The 16,317-nt window shown below is 36.4% G+C and overlaps 1 protein-coding gene across 14 annotated transcripts in view; it reads left to right on the forward strand.

Annotated features, from left to right (window-relative positions):
- adgrl3.1 (adhesion G protein-coupled receptor L3.1) overlaps window positions 1-16,317 on the forward strand; it is a 1,314,450-nt gene that overhangs the window by 1,153,197 nt on the left and 144,936 nt on the right. For all 14 annotated transcript variants that reach the window (XM_039751107.1, XM_039751111.1, XM_039751112.1 and 11 more), the window contains one exon: window positions 1,192-1,288. In XM_039751107.1, coding sequence (XP_039607041.1) covers window positions 1,192-1,288 — 97 coding nt within the window. The remainder of the gene's footprint in view (window positions 1-1,191; window positions 1,289-16,317) is intronic.

The raw sequence follows: 16,317 nt of genomic DNA on the forward strand, positions 1-16,317 counted from the left end.
AATTTTATCTTGGCCACACCCAAGCAGGGATACAAGAAGGTGTCCTGTCCTCTGCACAGACAACAGTATGCTTTTGTTTAGGATTTCTACCTACATTGCAATTTGCTGCCAGCTACTACTTAATGCTGCCAGGCCTTGTATTTTATATTCAACCCATTTTCACTTAGGGCAATATTCTATTTTTACTCATGGGTTGTTAGTGGTGGTGTATTTAATAAAGCTGATTTTGAATATGTGTGTTCACATGGCAATATACACCCATTCACTGCATTCCCTTATTAACAAAGAACAATTAAAAAAAAAAACAAAAAAAAAAAACAAACCTGCTATGCCTCTGGGATTAATAAAACAAGTTGTACACTTTTAGTCTGTTCAGTGGAGTGCCTCTCCTGCCTTACCCACCACAGTACCACAACAGTTAGTCTCTTTTTTACCTCCTATTTATCTCTTACACTTTCTCTATGTCTGCCTTGGTCTTTTAAGACCCAAGCCTCTCCTTCTGCCCTCCTTGCCTAACTGTAAGGTGACTTAAAAAAAAAAAACAGGAATTAACTAGCATTACAACCTTTTCTTTAGTATGCAAATGATGTTTTCCTTGTTGCCATAAAATGCAATAAAGTAGACATATTTTTGGATATTTGATATACCTGTATTTTTTTTTAAATATATGAACTCAGGTGTTTTTACTCTTTTATATGGAATAATTAAATCATTGTTATTTAAACCGCCTTGTGATTATTGTTTTGAGTATGGTATCTTCTTAGATGTAGAATATAGTGTGTAATTATAGATGTACTTGCTTATCAAAAAAAAGACCCATGGGATTATGAAGGTAATTTTTAGTTTCTGATTTGTTTTACTTCCCACTTTCTTGGACTTTACAAGTGTTGATTTATTTTCCTCTGTAAATAGCTCAGCAAAAATATTTAGTTAAAATAATGTAATCACTATTTTTCTTTAATGAAAATCAAACATTCATAATCCCAGGGATTGCCCAATTTCTGCAACCCTGTCCCATTCTCTTCATTTAACAATTGTACATTATAAATATCTAGAAATTAAAATTTTACAGAAATAGTATCTATAAAGATTAATTATAAAACTATCTGTGCTACAATTATTGCACTGTTCATATGTTTTTCTTTTTTCAATATGAAGTTATAGATTTTTTTCTCTTGTGATCTTTTCTAGAGTCGAATTCGTAGAATGTGGAATGATACTGTCAGAAAACAGTCAGAGTCTTCCTTTATTACAGGTGACATAAACAGCTCTGCTTCGCTGAACAGAGGTAAAGATCAAATTAATAATCTTGTATTGTAGCTTTTCAAGTGAAAATACTTAGTTTTCCATATTGTAAGGGGGATGGTTAAAAATCTTCCACAATACATTTTGTGGTTTCAGTTAACATTTATATTTTAAAGCAAAGCAAAAATTGCAAAGAAATAAAGTATACAAAGTGATTAAAATTAAAGATTTCCAATTTCATATTAAAAACATAGCTTTCTTGTCAGGATTGTTATTAAAAAGAAATAAAATAACCATGATAAACAAATAGCAAAGTTTTTACTATAAAAAAACCCCTAAATGCTCAGCATCTGCAGTTAGCATGATATGTACAACAAATCAGTAGCCTCATGTATAAAATTTGTCTCTGCTCAGAAAGGTTGCATAAACCACTTCATACACAAATGTCAGGATTTATAAAACATGAACTTGGCATGAAAATTGGTTTAATATTTCTGCAGCTTTTGACCATCCATAAGTCTAATACAGACTCTTTCGGTGTTGGCATTTTAGCATTTGGCAGCATGACAATGAATTGAACAGATAATCTCATTTTATTGTGCATTTCAATGACGAATCAATCTAATTCCAATGTTCTTGAACTAATTCTATCACAGTTAACTGACATGTTCTTCAAATACAGCAGTCTTTAACAATGGTAATAATGTTAAACATGTGCATTAGGCATTAATGAATTTAATGTGTAGCCTATTTTGTCTACAAAAAGGGAGTGCTTCATGACATAAGTGGCAATGACACAAGAAGCCATTATCACACACAGCATGATCCTGATGTCTGCTTCACATGTTCCCAAGTTATTAAAATAAAGCAACTATGGTTTCATCTGGGCCTAATTCCAACAATTTTAGTCATGCACATTTGAGCATCACTGTTTGTTGTATATTAATTGAATGGAAGTGCTTTCTGTTTACAAAAGCAAATCCATTCTGTGATGGTGTCTTTGTCAAAATATGTTTTCAGTAAATTACTGTATGATTGTGCCAGATTGTGTTTGACCTTATACAGTGGTACCTCGGTATACGTCCTTAATCCGTTCCAGATCCATTGTCTTATACCAAACAGGACGTATATAAAACAAATTTTTTCCATAAGAAATAAAGGGAAAATGATTAATCCGTTCCCATGGAAAAAAAATCCTATTGTTATTGGCATATTATACATTGATGGGATTGTATAAAATAATTTAAACACTGCTTAATACTAAAATACATAAATACAAAAGCAATTAGATGAAATAAATGAAAATTGAACCTCAATTTACTTTTTAATAATGTCTTTGTTTTTCACAATTGTAGATACCGTCGTTCTCGGTATACTGTATGCAGCAGCCATGTCCCGGATACGCATGCCACCTTCATACTTTTCAACAATCAATTCAAATTTACGCAAAAAAACACAAAATCACATGAAAATTCACAGCGAGTTATAGCGCGGGTTGTTCACTGAAGGCTAGCAACTGGCATACTGATGGTCATGGGCAGTCGTGGCTTTGTCTCGAGAGAGAGGTAAACAAGGGTAGCACGCAAGTCGTATTCCAAACAAAGGTCATATACCAAGCAAAATTTTTCATGTCCAAACAGGACGTATACCAAGTTGGACTTATTCCAAAGTGGACGTATACCAAGGTATCACTGTATGTGTTTAACTATATGTATTTTATAATGCATTGCAAAAAGTAAGAAGAAGCACATGCAAAAAGGATTACACCATCATTTATTTAGTTCCACTTCAAGCACTGATTATACCATCCTATACTGATGACATGACACGGCTCAACAATGAATTCAAGATTCTGTGTTTAGCCAATTCCTGCTGAAAAGCACCTGTGACCAAATCCCCTCTGACTGTTAAAATCTGTAACGGAACAGAGATTGTATGATTTCTGTGTGATGGTCTCTGTAATGTAAGTTCCAATTCAGCATGCAATTCCAAGAAGATGACTCCTGGAAATCTAAAGTGGCTTATAAGCCAGTTATCATCAAAAGCAAAAAAATCATTGTGGTCCCTGAATATTGTGCATTCCTTATTAAACATTGCCTTTTGACACACACTTACCAAATGATCTACATCAGCCCTAATCAGTTTAGCTTCATCCCTGGTAATGTGCTGGAGATTTTTAAAATGTTGGTTTGTCAGACTACTAAACACTGGGGGCTTTTCCCTGGAAGAGAAGGGTGCATGAAGTTATATTGTGTAGTGAGAGTCAAATGTTGAGAAAGGGATATTAACTGATAACTTCCCAGGGCAATTTATAAGAGCCTGAGGGAAAGTTTGAAGATCAACAGAGATAGAGGGCACCCCTGCCTAGCCCCTTTAAAAATTTGGAAAGAACAGAAGATATTTGAATTAGTGGGAACTTCTGCCATAGAAAGATTTCTGTGGCAGGTCATGTACTCGATAGTGTTCGGGCCAAGTTTTTTTCTGAACAATTTTTTAATCTGTTCTATATCCTGTGTTCCTCCTTAAAATATGTTTAAGTAGAGTCTAGTTATATGTGCAGACCCTCTGGGGTTTCTCTTTATTTACTATGATGTGTAGCAACACCTTGTCAGTTTTAGCAGTTTATACCATGCTCACACACTTATTTTTTTAAACTGTAATGTAGCAAAAATTATACATTCAAAATGATCATACATTGGGCTTTTCGTCTGATATTACACAGTACACATAAACCTACCTGTAAAATGAGACATGTATTAGTTGAACAGTTTAGCAGTCTAGTACAATTCTTATTTTAAACACTGCTTTTATATATCAGATAATGTGGAAACGATGGCAGTGATGTTGAAATGTGTGGTTGCTGTGATAATAAGTTACAATTATTACATCATGCTTTTCCTCCCTTAAAACATATATTATTCTTATTCTCAAATGCGGAAGGAAAGGGAAGTTTTTGGATTGCAGCTGTTGCAATATTTTCTGTCAATGTGGCTCCTTAGTAAGGCAAGGTTTTATATGACTTGTATACAGTAATTCAACAACAACAACAACATTTATTTATATAGCACATTTTCATACGAACAGTGGCCCAAAATGCTTTACATAATAAAGAATAGAAAAATAAAAGACACAATAAGAAAACAAAATAAATCAACATTAATTAACATCGAATAAAAGTAAGGTTCAATGGCCATGGGGACAGAAAAAACAAAAAAACTCCAGATGGCTGGAGAAAAAATAAAATCTGTAGGGATTCCAGATCATGAGACCGCACAGTCCCCTCTGGGCATTCTACTAACATAAATGAAACAGTCCTCTTTGGATTTAGGGTTCTCACGGAAGAGCTTGATTAAGATGGTCACGAAGAATTCTGCCTTTTAATCCATCCATCATTGTTGGAGCATCATGAAGCTTTGAATAGGTGGAAGTGGTGCAGGCCACCTCCACAAAGAAACCGGAAAAAGAAACAGAACAGAGAGTAGGGGTCAGTACGGATTTTAGAGCCACCATGAATAGTTATTATGAGGAAATTGAACATATAGAGTATCAGGATTTAGTTAAATTGAAGTTATAGAAAGGCCATGTTAAAGTAATATGTTTTCAGTAGTGTTTTAAAGTGCTCCACTGTATCAGCCTGGCGAATTCCTATTGGCAGGCTATTCCAGATTTTAGGTGCATAGCAGCAGAAGGCTGCCTCACCACTTCTTTTAAGTTTTGTTCTTGGAATTCTAAGGAGACACTCATTTGAGGATCTAAGGTTACGATTTGGAATATAAGGTGTCAGACATTCCGATATATACGATGGGGTAAGATTATTTAAGGCTTTATAAACCATAAGCAGAATTTTAAAGTCAATCCTGAATGACACAGGTAACCAGTGTAGTGACATTAAAACTGGAGAAATGTGTTCGGATTTTCTTTTCCTAGTTAGGATTCTAGCAGCTGCATTCTGCACTAGTTGCAAATAATTTACGTCTTTTTTGGGTAGTCCTGAGAGGAGTGCGTTACAGTAATCTAGTCGACTGAAAACAAACGCGTGAACTAATTTCTCAGCATCTTTCAGTGATATAAGAGGTCTAACTTTACTTATGTTTCTTAAGTGAAAAAATGCTGTCCTAATGATCTGATTAATATGCGATTTAAAATTCAGATTACAGTCAACAATTACCCCTAAGCTTTTTAGCTCCGTCTTGACTTTTAATCCTAATGTATCCAGTCTAATAGCCTCATTGTATCCATTATTGCTAATCACTAAGATTTCAGTTTTCTCTTTATTTAACTTGAGAAAGTTACTATTCATCCATTCTGAGATACAAGTCAGACATTGTGTTAGTGAATCAATAGAATCGGGGTCATCGGGTGCTATTGATAAGTACAGCTGTGTGTCATCAGCATAGCTGTGGTAGCTCACGTTGTGCCCTGAGATAATCTGACCTAACGGAAGCATGTACATTGAGAATAACAGCGGACCCAGGATAGAGCCTTGTGGAACACCATATTGGATATCATGTGTGTTCGAGTTGTTTTTCCCACAACTAACAAAAAATTTTCTCCCTGTCAGGTAGGATTCAAACCAATTTAAGACTGTGCCAGAGAGGCCCACCCATTGACTAAGGCGATTTCTAAGAATGTTGTGATCAATGGTGTCAAATGCAGCACTCAGATATAAGAGGATGAGAACAGATAAATGGCCTCTGTCTGCATTCACTGCAAGTCATTTACTACTTTAACGAGTGCAGTTTCTGTGCTGTGATTTGTTCTAAAACCCGACTGAAATTTATTAAGAATAGCATGTTTTATTGAGGTGGTTGTTTAACTGCATAATGACTGCCTTCTCTAGAACTTTACTTAAGAAAGGCAGGTTAGAGATGGGTCTAAAATTTTCAAGAGCCGAGGGGTCAAGATTATGTTTCTTAAGAAGGGGTTTAACTACAGCAGTCTTAAGACAGTCTGGGAAGACCCCCGTATCTAATGACGAATTTACTATGTCCAGAACATTATCAATTAGCACGCCTGATACTTCTTTGAAAAACCTAGTTGGTATTGGATCAAGGACGCAGGTGGAGGATTTTAATTGAGAGATTATTTTTTGTAAATCAGGTAAATCTATCCTAGTGAAAGAGTTTAATTTGTTTATAACAGATTGCTGGGGTTTAGGAGGATCCTTAGTGTTGGAGGGATATACTATTATATATATATATATAGATATTATTTCTAATATCATTAATTTTTTGATTGAAAAATACAGCGATAGCCTCACAGGTTTTACTGGAAGAACTTTGGAGGCATTCCTTTGAGTTACCTGGGTTTAGTAGGCGATCAATTGTAGAAAATAAGACTCTGGGATTACTAGCATTGTTATTTATAATCTTGGAGAAATAACAGCATCTCTCAAGACGGACAGTGTTATTGTATTCTGTTATTTTGACTTTTAATATTTCATGGTGGATAGTAAGTGTAGTCTTCCTCCATTAACGCTCAGCTCTGCGGCATGTTCTCTTTAAATCAGACGCTCTTTGGGTCTTCGATGGTATAACAATGCTAGAAGATTTTTTCACTGTCTTTTCAGGTGCAACTCTGTCAACAGCAGCTCTCACTTTAGTATTAAATCTTTCCACCTTACATTATCCTCACTATTATAGCTGGCACTATAAATGGACTGATTGCTTAGAATGTTTGTAAGTTTTAAAGCTGCTGCCGAGTCAAAGAAGCATTTTTTAACAATATGCTTCTCATGAGTGTTTTTTATCATTATTTCTATATTAAAAAGTAGAATAAAATGGTCTGATAGACCAATATCAATGATCTGTTTTATATCAATTTTCAGTCCTTTAGTAATCACTAACGTATGACCTGCTTTATGTGTAGGCTGATTTACGAGCTGTCTCAAATCAAAAGAATCCAGGAGGTTCATAAATTCTTTTACTTTTAGATCACACTGATTATCTATATGAAAATTAAAGTCGTCAACTATTAGGAGTGTGTCATAGTTAGTAATTAAAATTGACATTAAGTCAGAGAATTCCTCAAAATTATAAATCATTATAAAATAAGCTTTTTTGTTTCAAAATCAAATACTGTATCATTGTTTTTGTCACAGTAAACAGCCAGCAAGAATTTTTATAACTTAAAAGTACTTTCCTATTTCAATCTTTATAGTTTATCTCACCAATGTTGTTTACCTACTTCTCCTGTTATTGGGAGGGATGCATATTTAGGTGCTTCTGCAATGAATCTGGATATTACTTTTCACTTGATCAAAAAAGTAAACATCATGTTTTAAAAATCAGACCTTTAGAAATATTTTGAGGAGAACAGGCAATTTAGCCCAAATGTCCTCATCAGTCCTATTTAGGTAATTTCTCCAAAATAACATCAAGTCGGGTTTTGAATGTCCTTTAAGTCCTACTCTCTGCCATGCTATTTGATAGTTTTTTTTCTATGTGTCTATGGTTTTCTGTGTAAAGGAAACCTTTTTAACATTTGTATGTTCTGTGTAATTCTTGACATTGAACAGACAGAATTTGGGTTAAAGAAGACATCAATTCATTAAGTCACTGAAGCATTTTTGATCGAATGCTAAATATTCTTACAAATCTTAAGTGATCATATTTTAAAATTTCTGTAGTGATACTGTTTGTGGGATTTATACCAATGTATATGAAACTTTTACAGAACTCCAATATTATCCTTTCATCCAGAAACATGGAGTATGCAGATGCTGCGGCTGCTCTAGCTCCAAAAATTTGGTATCAAATTGTTAAATGTTGCTTCTTGTGGGGAAAGAACTGCCTAAATTATACAAAAATTACATCAGGGATCACTGCTCAATGTACAACATTACCTCACATTACGAGGGCAAAGATTAAGCTGCAAGATTACCGCTTCACATGAATCAGTTATTGGAAGAAAGATCCACTGCTGCCGTAAATGTATACAGAAGTAAAATAAATGAGCTAGGGCCTCATTTATAAAGTTTGTGTAATCACAAAAGAGGCTTAAAATGTGTGTATACAACTTCCCTCACTAACACTCAAAGAAAACTTAATGGGAAATGTACATATATTTACAGTAACTCTAACCCATACGTATGCAATATTTCGAGAGAAACTGGAAAATGGCAACACTCTTTATCAAGTAGGGAAATGCAGCCAAATTAGATAAATGATGACTTGCATGCATAATAATTCATATTACTTAGCTATTATTACAATATATACGTTGACAAACATATTAAAGCTTAAATGTGATAAAAATGATGCAGTCTGTATTCTTGTTACCCTGAAACAAGACCAATGATGTGTATTTGAAATTAAGAACTTTTTTTGTGTTTGTTAGTTTAGTTTACCTGCTGTCACTTCTCAGCAACTGGCTGACAAGTCAGGAATATCTCAACCAAGCTTTACTCCATTGTGCCCACTGTGCTAGTAGCCTTTAACCGACTGACAAAGTACTACATCTTGTTTTTGTATGGTGTTTGACTGCATTGTAAGACACTAGGGGTCACTGTTGCCCCTTTCAACCCAATAGACAGACAAACTGAACACAGGGTAAAATCACCAAGGAGGTTTTTAATTCTTTATCTTCTTGTTGTAGCACCCTGAGTTGTAGCACTCTGAAGCACCTCCACCACTATACACAGGCAATACAATACTACTACTACTAATAATAATAACAATAAAGTGCAAATCTCTCCTCCACACTTCCCAGCAAGCTCTGTCCTCTACCTCCCAACTCCGGCTTACTTGCTTGGTCTCCAGCAGACCTTTATATAATGCTTTTCCTCTTCTGTTCACGTGACTTGCCAGGAATTCCGTGTAAGATAGAGAACTTGCTTTATCTTCCATCCCTGTGACTTCGGAGTACTTCCAGTCTATATGGAAAGCAAAGACTCCCAGGTCTCCCTGCAATGTCTCCTGGCAGCACCCAGCAGGGCTGTGAAGCTGAACTCCAAATCCCATGGTGCCCTGTGGGAATCTGGGGTACCGCTATGCTGCAGGGACATTGCCATCTGGTTTCCTGGGGGAGGCAGTGTTCCTCAGTAGTTTTTTTCCCCCCATCATTCTCCTTTTTGGCCGTCCTGTCCAGGTTTATCAGCCGGCCATCTCCCAGAGCATATAAATCTAATGTTGCATATTGTTACCAACATAAAAAGGCAATTTGCACTAGTGTCAATTTTCCTAATGTAATCAGAGCACTTTATTGCACTCATATTGCAATAAGGGCACCTAATGAGAATGAAGCTGCTTTTGTTAGCCATATTTGTGAAGCCAACATAGTACTGGCTATTGTTATAACTTTTCTAACATAATGTTGCATAAAAAGGCATCTCCAGTTACAGATGCCATTCTCAGATCAAAATCAGAGGGTGTAGATGTGTTTTATTCCTCCTCTCATTACATGCAAACTCTGCCAGTGATTAGCAATTAACAGAGATCAGACCTGTTTTGTTTATTTCAGACATATGCAGGACTCATAGAATTTGCAGCAGAAGAAGCATGTTGCCATTCAACATTTGTAATTTTTGCTGACAACAGTGCTTAGGCAACCAAATCAAGGTTCTTTGCATGCCTCTAATTTAGAGACAAGAACTTCTGACTCACACTACTGAATGTGTCATGCGGATGTATCACTAGCCAATAAAGGTCTTCAGCATCGTGACTGCATATTTATGAGGTAGATTAGCATTGTTCATATAATGCTGTTTCAGGGTGAAGGTTTAAGGCACGTTCTCGAATGCACATTTATAAGGTGATTGTGATTTATAAAGGCTAAATTGTGTAGAAATGTGCGTACCCCAGGTTTTTATTAATCTAATTTTTTTTGGCATACACATTTTTCTGTATTTTGGTGTACATGCAAGTGAAATTTAAAATCACGCAAAGGATTATAAATGAGACTTCTGGAGTCCACATCACAATAGAGAAAAATCCAGTCAGGTTGCCTCTCAATTCTATCCTGTTTTAAAATGTCACTAAATTACAAGCCGTATAACCCAGTAATAGATGAGGAAATGTTCCATTTTTATCTTTGTGGTTGCATAATAACATCCCTTATATCGCCAATTAGCTGGATAGATTGAACACTTTCTGAGTAGACAGAGTTGCTTTAGCAACTGCAAAGGTGTGCAGAGGTGATCTGTGTGTTTGTGTGACCAATACATATTTTTGCAGTCAAATCATATAAGCACTGTCCAGTGCTGTAATGTCTAATTGTAAAGTGCCATCTAGGGAATCCAAAATAAATGGGAGCCCGGGATTCCTGGACATTTTTCATTCCCGCATTCCCTGGAATGAAACTGCTGTAATTCCCAGGAAACCGGAAACGGCCAAGTTTGCATATATAGCGTGTAAAAGTGTAAAAATCGATCAAGAAATAACAGAGTTATAGTTGAAAACTGAAGACTTCATTGACGTCTGTCAGACAACAGCAACTTGAAATTGCAATGTGTCAGTCTGTTGCATCAGCATTATCTGTGCCAAGAAACTGGAGGCATCAGTAACAGCTGAAATGGTGGTGTTTCACAGAACGGAAAGCAAGGGCGTTGTTTAGAACAAGTTTATCTGTATCTGATGACTGTGCTGCCTACTTCTGTGCAGGTAAAGAGTGCTTTCTCAGCAGCTGGCGTACTCTGCACGAAGTACTCTCTCACCTGGATGACCGCATGGTGGACAAGTTATGCTTTCTACGCTCATTACCGCAACTAACTAGATCAGGGGTGCCCACAGTTTTTCGGCTTGCGAGCTACTTTTAAAATAACCAGGTCAAAATAATCGACCTACATTAAAACCATACAGAAAATATATGTCGTCATACCTTGCATAACTGAATAACCTTTATGGCACAATAACAATTCAATATATTTATGGCCACTACAGTATTTGGATTTAATAATCTTCATGTGGGAAAAGGCTGACTCGGATAAATAAGTAGAGCCAAATAATGCAGTCAAGGAGCTTTTGAATTCAGCTGAGTGAAAAATGATGGCTGTCCGATTAACCGCAATTTTTGTTCCCTCTCTTTTCTCTTTCTCAGATCACTTTTCGGAAGGAAGTCAGTTTCATAGATTTTATGAACAGTTCAAAAGTGCCTTTCCACATTTTCCTTCTTTGGAATAGCAATGATAGATTGACAGATCAGACAAACGCACTTCAATTGTGATATTGTGAGAGAAAAAAATCCTCTTCCAATTCCACATCCAGCCCATACCCTCTCCAAACAATTTTTTTTTAAATCCCTTCTTTAGTCGTTATAAATTGGAAGGCCAACTAGATCACAGCCGGAGTTTTGCAGTAGCTTGTGCATGCGGGATAACCAGTGTCTTAGAAGAAAGGAGATCTCAGACTGGCCTATATGTCAATCAAGTGGCAAATGCCATAGGGAGGATATATGATAGACTAACGTTTAAAAAAATTTTTTTTTTTTGAATGCAACGCGATCTACTTGCACTACCTTTGCGATCTACCAGTCGATTGCGATCGACGCATTGGGCACCCCTGATATAGATACATGTACTTATATGACAGCATGAACTGCTTGTAGATAAGGTTAGTCTTTTATTGGTGTCAACATACTGCAGTAGTTTTATTAAAAATAAGTGTTGGTCGTTGTAAAACCGTTCACATGTGAGATGCCCGTGCACTGTGTCATCCCGGGAAGCCCCGGATTCCCGAGAATGACATGCCGGATTCCCGAATTCCCGGGAATGGATTCCCTATTGCCATCTTTCTTACATGCCAAGGGTGCTTACTGTTACTTTTATTCTGGGTATCTACATCCATCTGGGGGTTAATCCTAAAGAGGCACTGAGAGGTAATTTGCAGAACTGTTTCACAGCTGCAAACTGTGCATCCTGGTGCTTTTATTATTGTGGCTGAAGATTTCAATCATGTGAATTTGAGGAGTGTTCTTCCTGACTTTTATCAACACATGAACTTTCCAACTATGAGAGAAAAAAAGCTGGATCTTGTTTTTGCATACTGTCATGATACTTACAAAGTCATACCCTGCCTACATCTTAGTTTTTCTGATCATGTTTCTGCTGTGCTACTGCCTGCATATAGAACACAGCTGATATGGTCTAAACTAACTCTCAAACAGATCAGGGTGCGCTTTTTGACTTGATTTGATACACTTACTTAATCCCTGAGGGGAAATGGTCTTTTCACATGACCTTTGGGGGTTAGAGTTCAGGGTTAGCCATCGTACAGTGCCTCAGGACCAATTTTCAGGTTAAGGTAGTTGCTCAGGAGCCTAAAAAAGTAAGATCCCTTTTGGCAGTAATGGAATTTGAACCAGCATCTTTTCAGATGGCCATCAGATCAGCATAGAGGTGTATTAACAAGTGCATAGATGATGTGACTGACTCAAAGACCATTAGAACTTGTGCAAATCATAAACAGTGGTTGGCATTAGAGGTATATGCACTGCTAAAAACCTCTAGATTGGGTGACAATGTAGCCCAGTGAGGGAAACTACTCTTGAGACATCAAAGCAGCTAAGCAAGAGTATGGCATGGAAATTCATAGACACTTTCAGGGCACCAAGCCATCAGGGTGATGACTCCCTTCCAGATGTAACTTATATGCATGGTCTGATGCTTTGAACAATATACCTGTAAAGAAGTCCGTCCTTCCTCTGGTGGAACAGGTACTGTTTTTGACCACAGCTGACATGAGAAGAACTTTGTTGAATGTAAACCCATGCAATGCTGCTGAACCAGACAACAAACCTGGCCAAGAGCTCAGGGAATGTGCAAATCAGCTGACAGATATCTTTACAGACATCTTAAACATCTTCCTGTAGCAGGCAGTCGTCCCAAAGTGCTTTAAAACTGCCATCATCATACCCATGGTGGTGAAGTGATCTGTCTTTTGCTTCAGTGAATAACACCAGTCACCATGAAGTGCATTGAGAGGCTGATCTTGGGCCACTGAATGCCAGAGATTGCACATTACAGGACCCAGTCTAGTTTGCCTATTAACCAAACCGTTCCACTTAGAATGCTGGTAAGTTCAGGTACTGGAAAAATGCATCTATTACTCATTTAGGATTATGTAACAAGACCTTAACATACACTTCTTTGAGTCTTCATCACACTTACAATGCATGAGGTGCAAATGAGGTTTAATCTTTAAGCCAATTTCTTGACTGACCTTGTCAGTGGTGAGCCTCTCTTTCTCAACTACAGACATTTGCTAGGACACATGGGAAGAGGGCAATACTAGAATCCCTGAAGCCTACGAAAATATTTGTAATGCTGGGCCACCTTAAATTCCCTTGCACATCATCAGCATCATCTTTGTTTTGCAAATGTGTCAGTCAGCAACCTGCTATCCCATCCCCCACCAAGGCAGCTGAAGTAAGGTGTCTAGAATTATATAGGGTAAATAGTATCTCATTATTTGGAATAGAACAATCTGTGTAAATAAAAGATGGCAGGAAATGCGAAGCCAGAAATATTGTGCACATAACTACAACAAAAACGTTTTTCATGTAATAGTAATAATTGACAAAATGTTGACCTGAAGTGTAAAATGTATAAGTCCAAATATCAAAAAAAAACTTTCAAAAAAGATATAACAAAACAAGTGTGCTTTTATTGAAGAATAAAAGAAAAGAAATTGTTCAATTTACATGTTACTGGCAATGTGTAAAAACTGAAGCCCAACTGTCCATTGATACAAAGTAGACACATCTGCTTGACTGGTGCAAAGGTAAGGACTATTGCCTCATAATCAAGAGGTTATTGGTTCAATTCCAGGTTCTCCTCGCATTTACCTTTTTGAGTAGTAAGCTGCTATTATTTGTTACTATTACAGTATATAAAAAAACATACATTTGATTTGAGTCTGTAACAGCCGGTGTAAATTTATGGTACTTGTAAAAGTTAGTGCTGAAGGGATAAAAGCACACAAATGCAGGTCAATCATTTCTTCTTAGTGTCTTCTTGTTGACAAAACAGACACAGTGTCTATGGTGGATGTTACTTTTCCTTGCATACGGACATTCATATCAACATGTCATCCAAACAATTTTTTATTCAGTTTTATTCTTGAATTCTTGAATAAAAAAATCATTAAAATGACATATTGATGTAAATGTCCATGTGCAAGGAAAAGTAATATCTATTGCAAGTACCATAAATTTACACAAGATGTTACAGACTCACATCAAATGTGTGTTTTTGTTATATGATAACAATAATAATAATAGCAGCTCACTACTCCAAGCACTAAATACAGAGAAGATGCAGGATTTCAACCTATGACCTCGCCATTCCTAAAAGGTAGCTTATACACTGCACTATCATGCGTTACAGAGCAGTGTTACCACTGTGACAAGTGGTTGAAAATGAAATGTGCAAACACACATGTATTTTGCACTGACTGATAGTTGGGCTTCAGCAACATGTCAATTGAGCAATTTCTTTTTCTTCAATTTTATTTTTTGAATAAAGGCATACTTTTTTTTTTTTTTTTTATTAATTTTATTACAATCAATACATAGCAATCAAGTTTTTACAAAAAAAAAGAATTATGCTAAGAACAGATCGATCCCCACCCTTGAGAGAGAGAGCAAGCCAAACGGTGTAAAATTTAAGGCTTTTAAAAATACCTAAATCAACAAATTCTCTGTGCTTTATAAAATCATTTCAAAATATTACTGATTAGATCCTGCCATGTTTTGAAAAAAGTCTGCACAGATCCTCTAACTGAGTATTTGATTTTTTCCAATTTTAAATAATATAACACATCAGTTTCCCACTGACTTAAAAGAGGAGAGTTTGGGTTCTTCCAGTTTATCAGAATAAGTCTGCGTGCCAAAAGTGTAGTGAATGCAATCACAATTTGTTTGTCTTTCTCCACTTTAAGACCCTCTGGAAGAACCCCAAACACAGCTGTTAATGGGTTAGGAGGGATTGTGAGTCCAAGACTGTCTGAGAGGTAATTAAAATTTTTGTCCAGAATAATGTTAATTTGGAGCAGGCCCAGAACATGTGACCTAGTGAGGCTGGGGCTTTTGCAGCGTTCACAGGTTGGATCATGCCCTGGAAACATTTTGAGAGTTTTAGTGAGACAGATGTGCTCGATATATAATTTTGAGTTGTATAATTGTATGCTTTGCATATGGAGCTTGAGTGAATTCTCTGCATTGCTACTTTCCACTCCTTTTCTGATATATTAATTGAGAGGTCATTTTCCCAGTGTCCTCTTGGATCTTTGAAAGGAAGGGATTGTAAAAGGATTTTATATATTGTAGAGATGGAGTCTAACTCCTTGAAATTGAGCAATAATTTTTCCAGCGTGGATGAGGGTGCAAGATGAGGAAAATCTGGAAGGTTCTGTTTAACAAAGTTCCTGATTTGAAGATAGTGAAAGAAATTTGTAGCTGGAATGTTAAATTTGGAATGTAATTGTTCATAGGATGCAAAGACGTTGTCTATATAAAGATCTCTAAGCAAGTTAATTCCAAATTTTTCCAGATATTAAAACTGCATATGTTTGTGAGGGTTGAAAGAGGTGGTTCTTTTGCAGGGTGCCACAGAAAGAAGCTTCTCCGTCTTAAAATGCTTTCTACATTGGTTCCAGATTCTAAGTGAGTGGAGCACAATTGGGTTATTAGTGTATTGCCGATAACGCGTGTGTTTATTGGAGCACAAAGCAAGGAATACAAAGAAGTACTGCAGGATTTTACTTCTATTGCGGTCCATGCCTGTGTATGTTCTTCTATTTGTGTCCAGGTTCTTATCGACTGTATATTTGCGCCCAGTAATAAAACTGGAAGTTAGGTAGAGCCATGCCGCCTTCTGCCTTTTGTCTTTGTAGGGTCGCTCTTTTGATGCGTGGATGTTTAGAATTCCAAATAAATGAGGTTATTGTTGAATCTAATTGCTTAAAGAACGATTTATTAATGTATATTGGTATGTTTTGAAATAAAAAGGAGCTTAGGAAGAATATTCATCTTAACAGTGTTAATTCTTCCAGCTAGTGTGAGATGAAGGGTTGACCATCTATGCAAGTCTTGTTTAATTTTTTCCATACAGACGACGAAATTTTGTTGATAAAGAGC

The sequence above is a fragment of the Polypterus senegalus genome, chromosome 4, assembly GCF_016835505.1.
Source record: "Polypterus senegalus isolate Bchr_013 chromosome 4, ASM1683550v1, whole genome shotgun sequence".
In the NCBI taxonomy this organism is placed as follows: Eukaryota; Metazoa; Chordata; class Cladistia; order Polypteriformes; family Polypteridae; genus Polypterus; species Polypterus senegalus.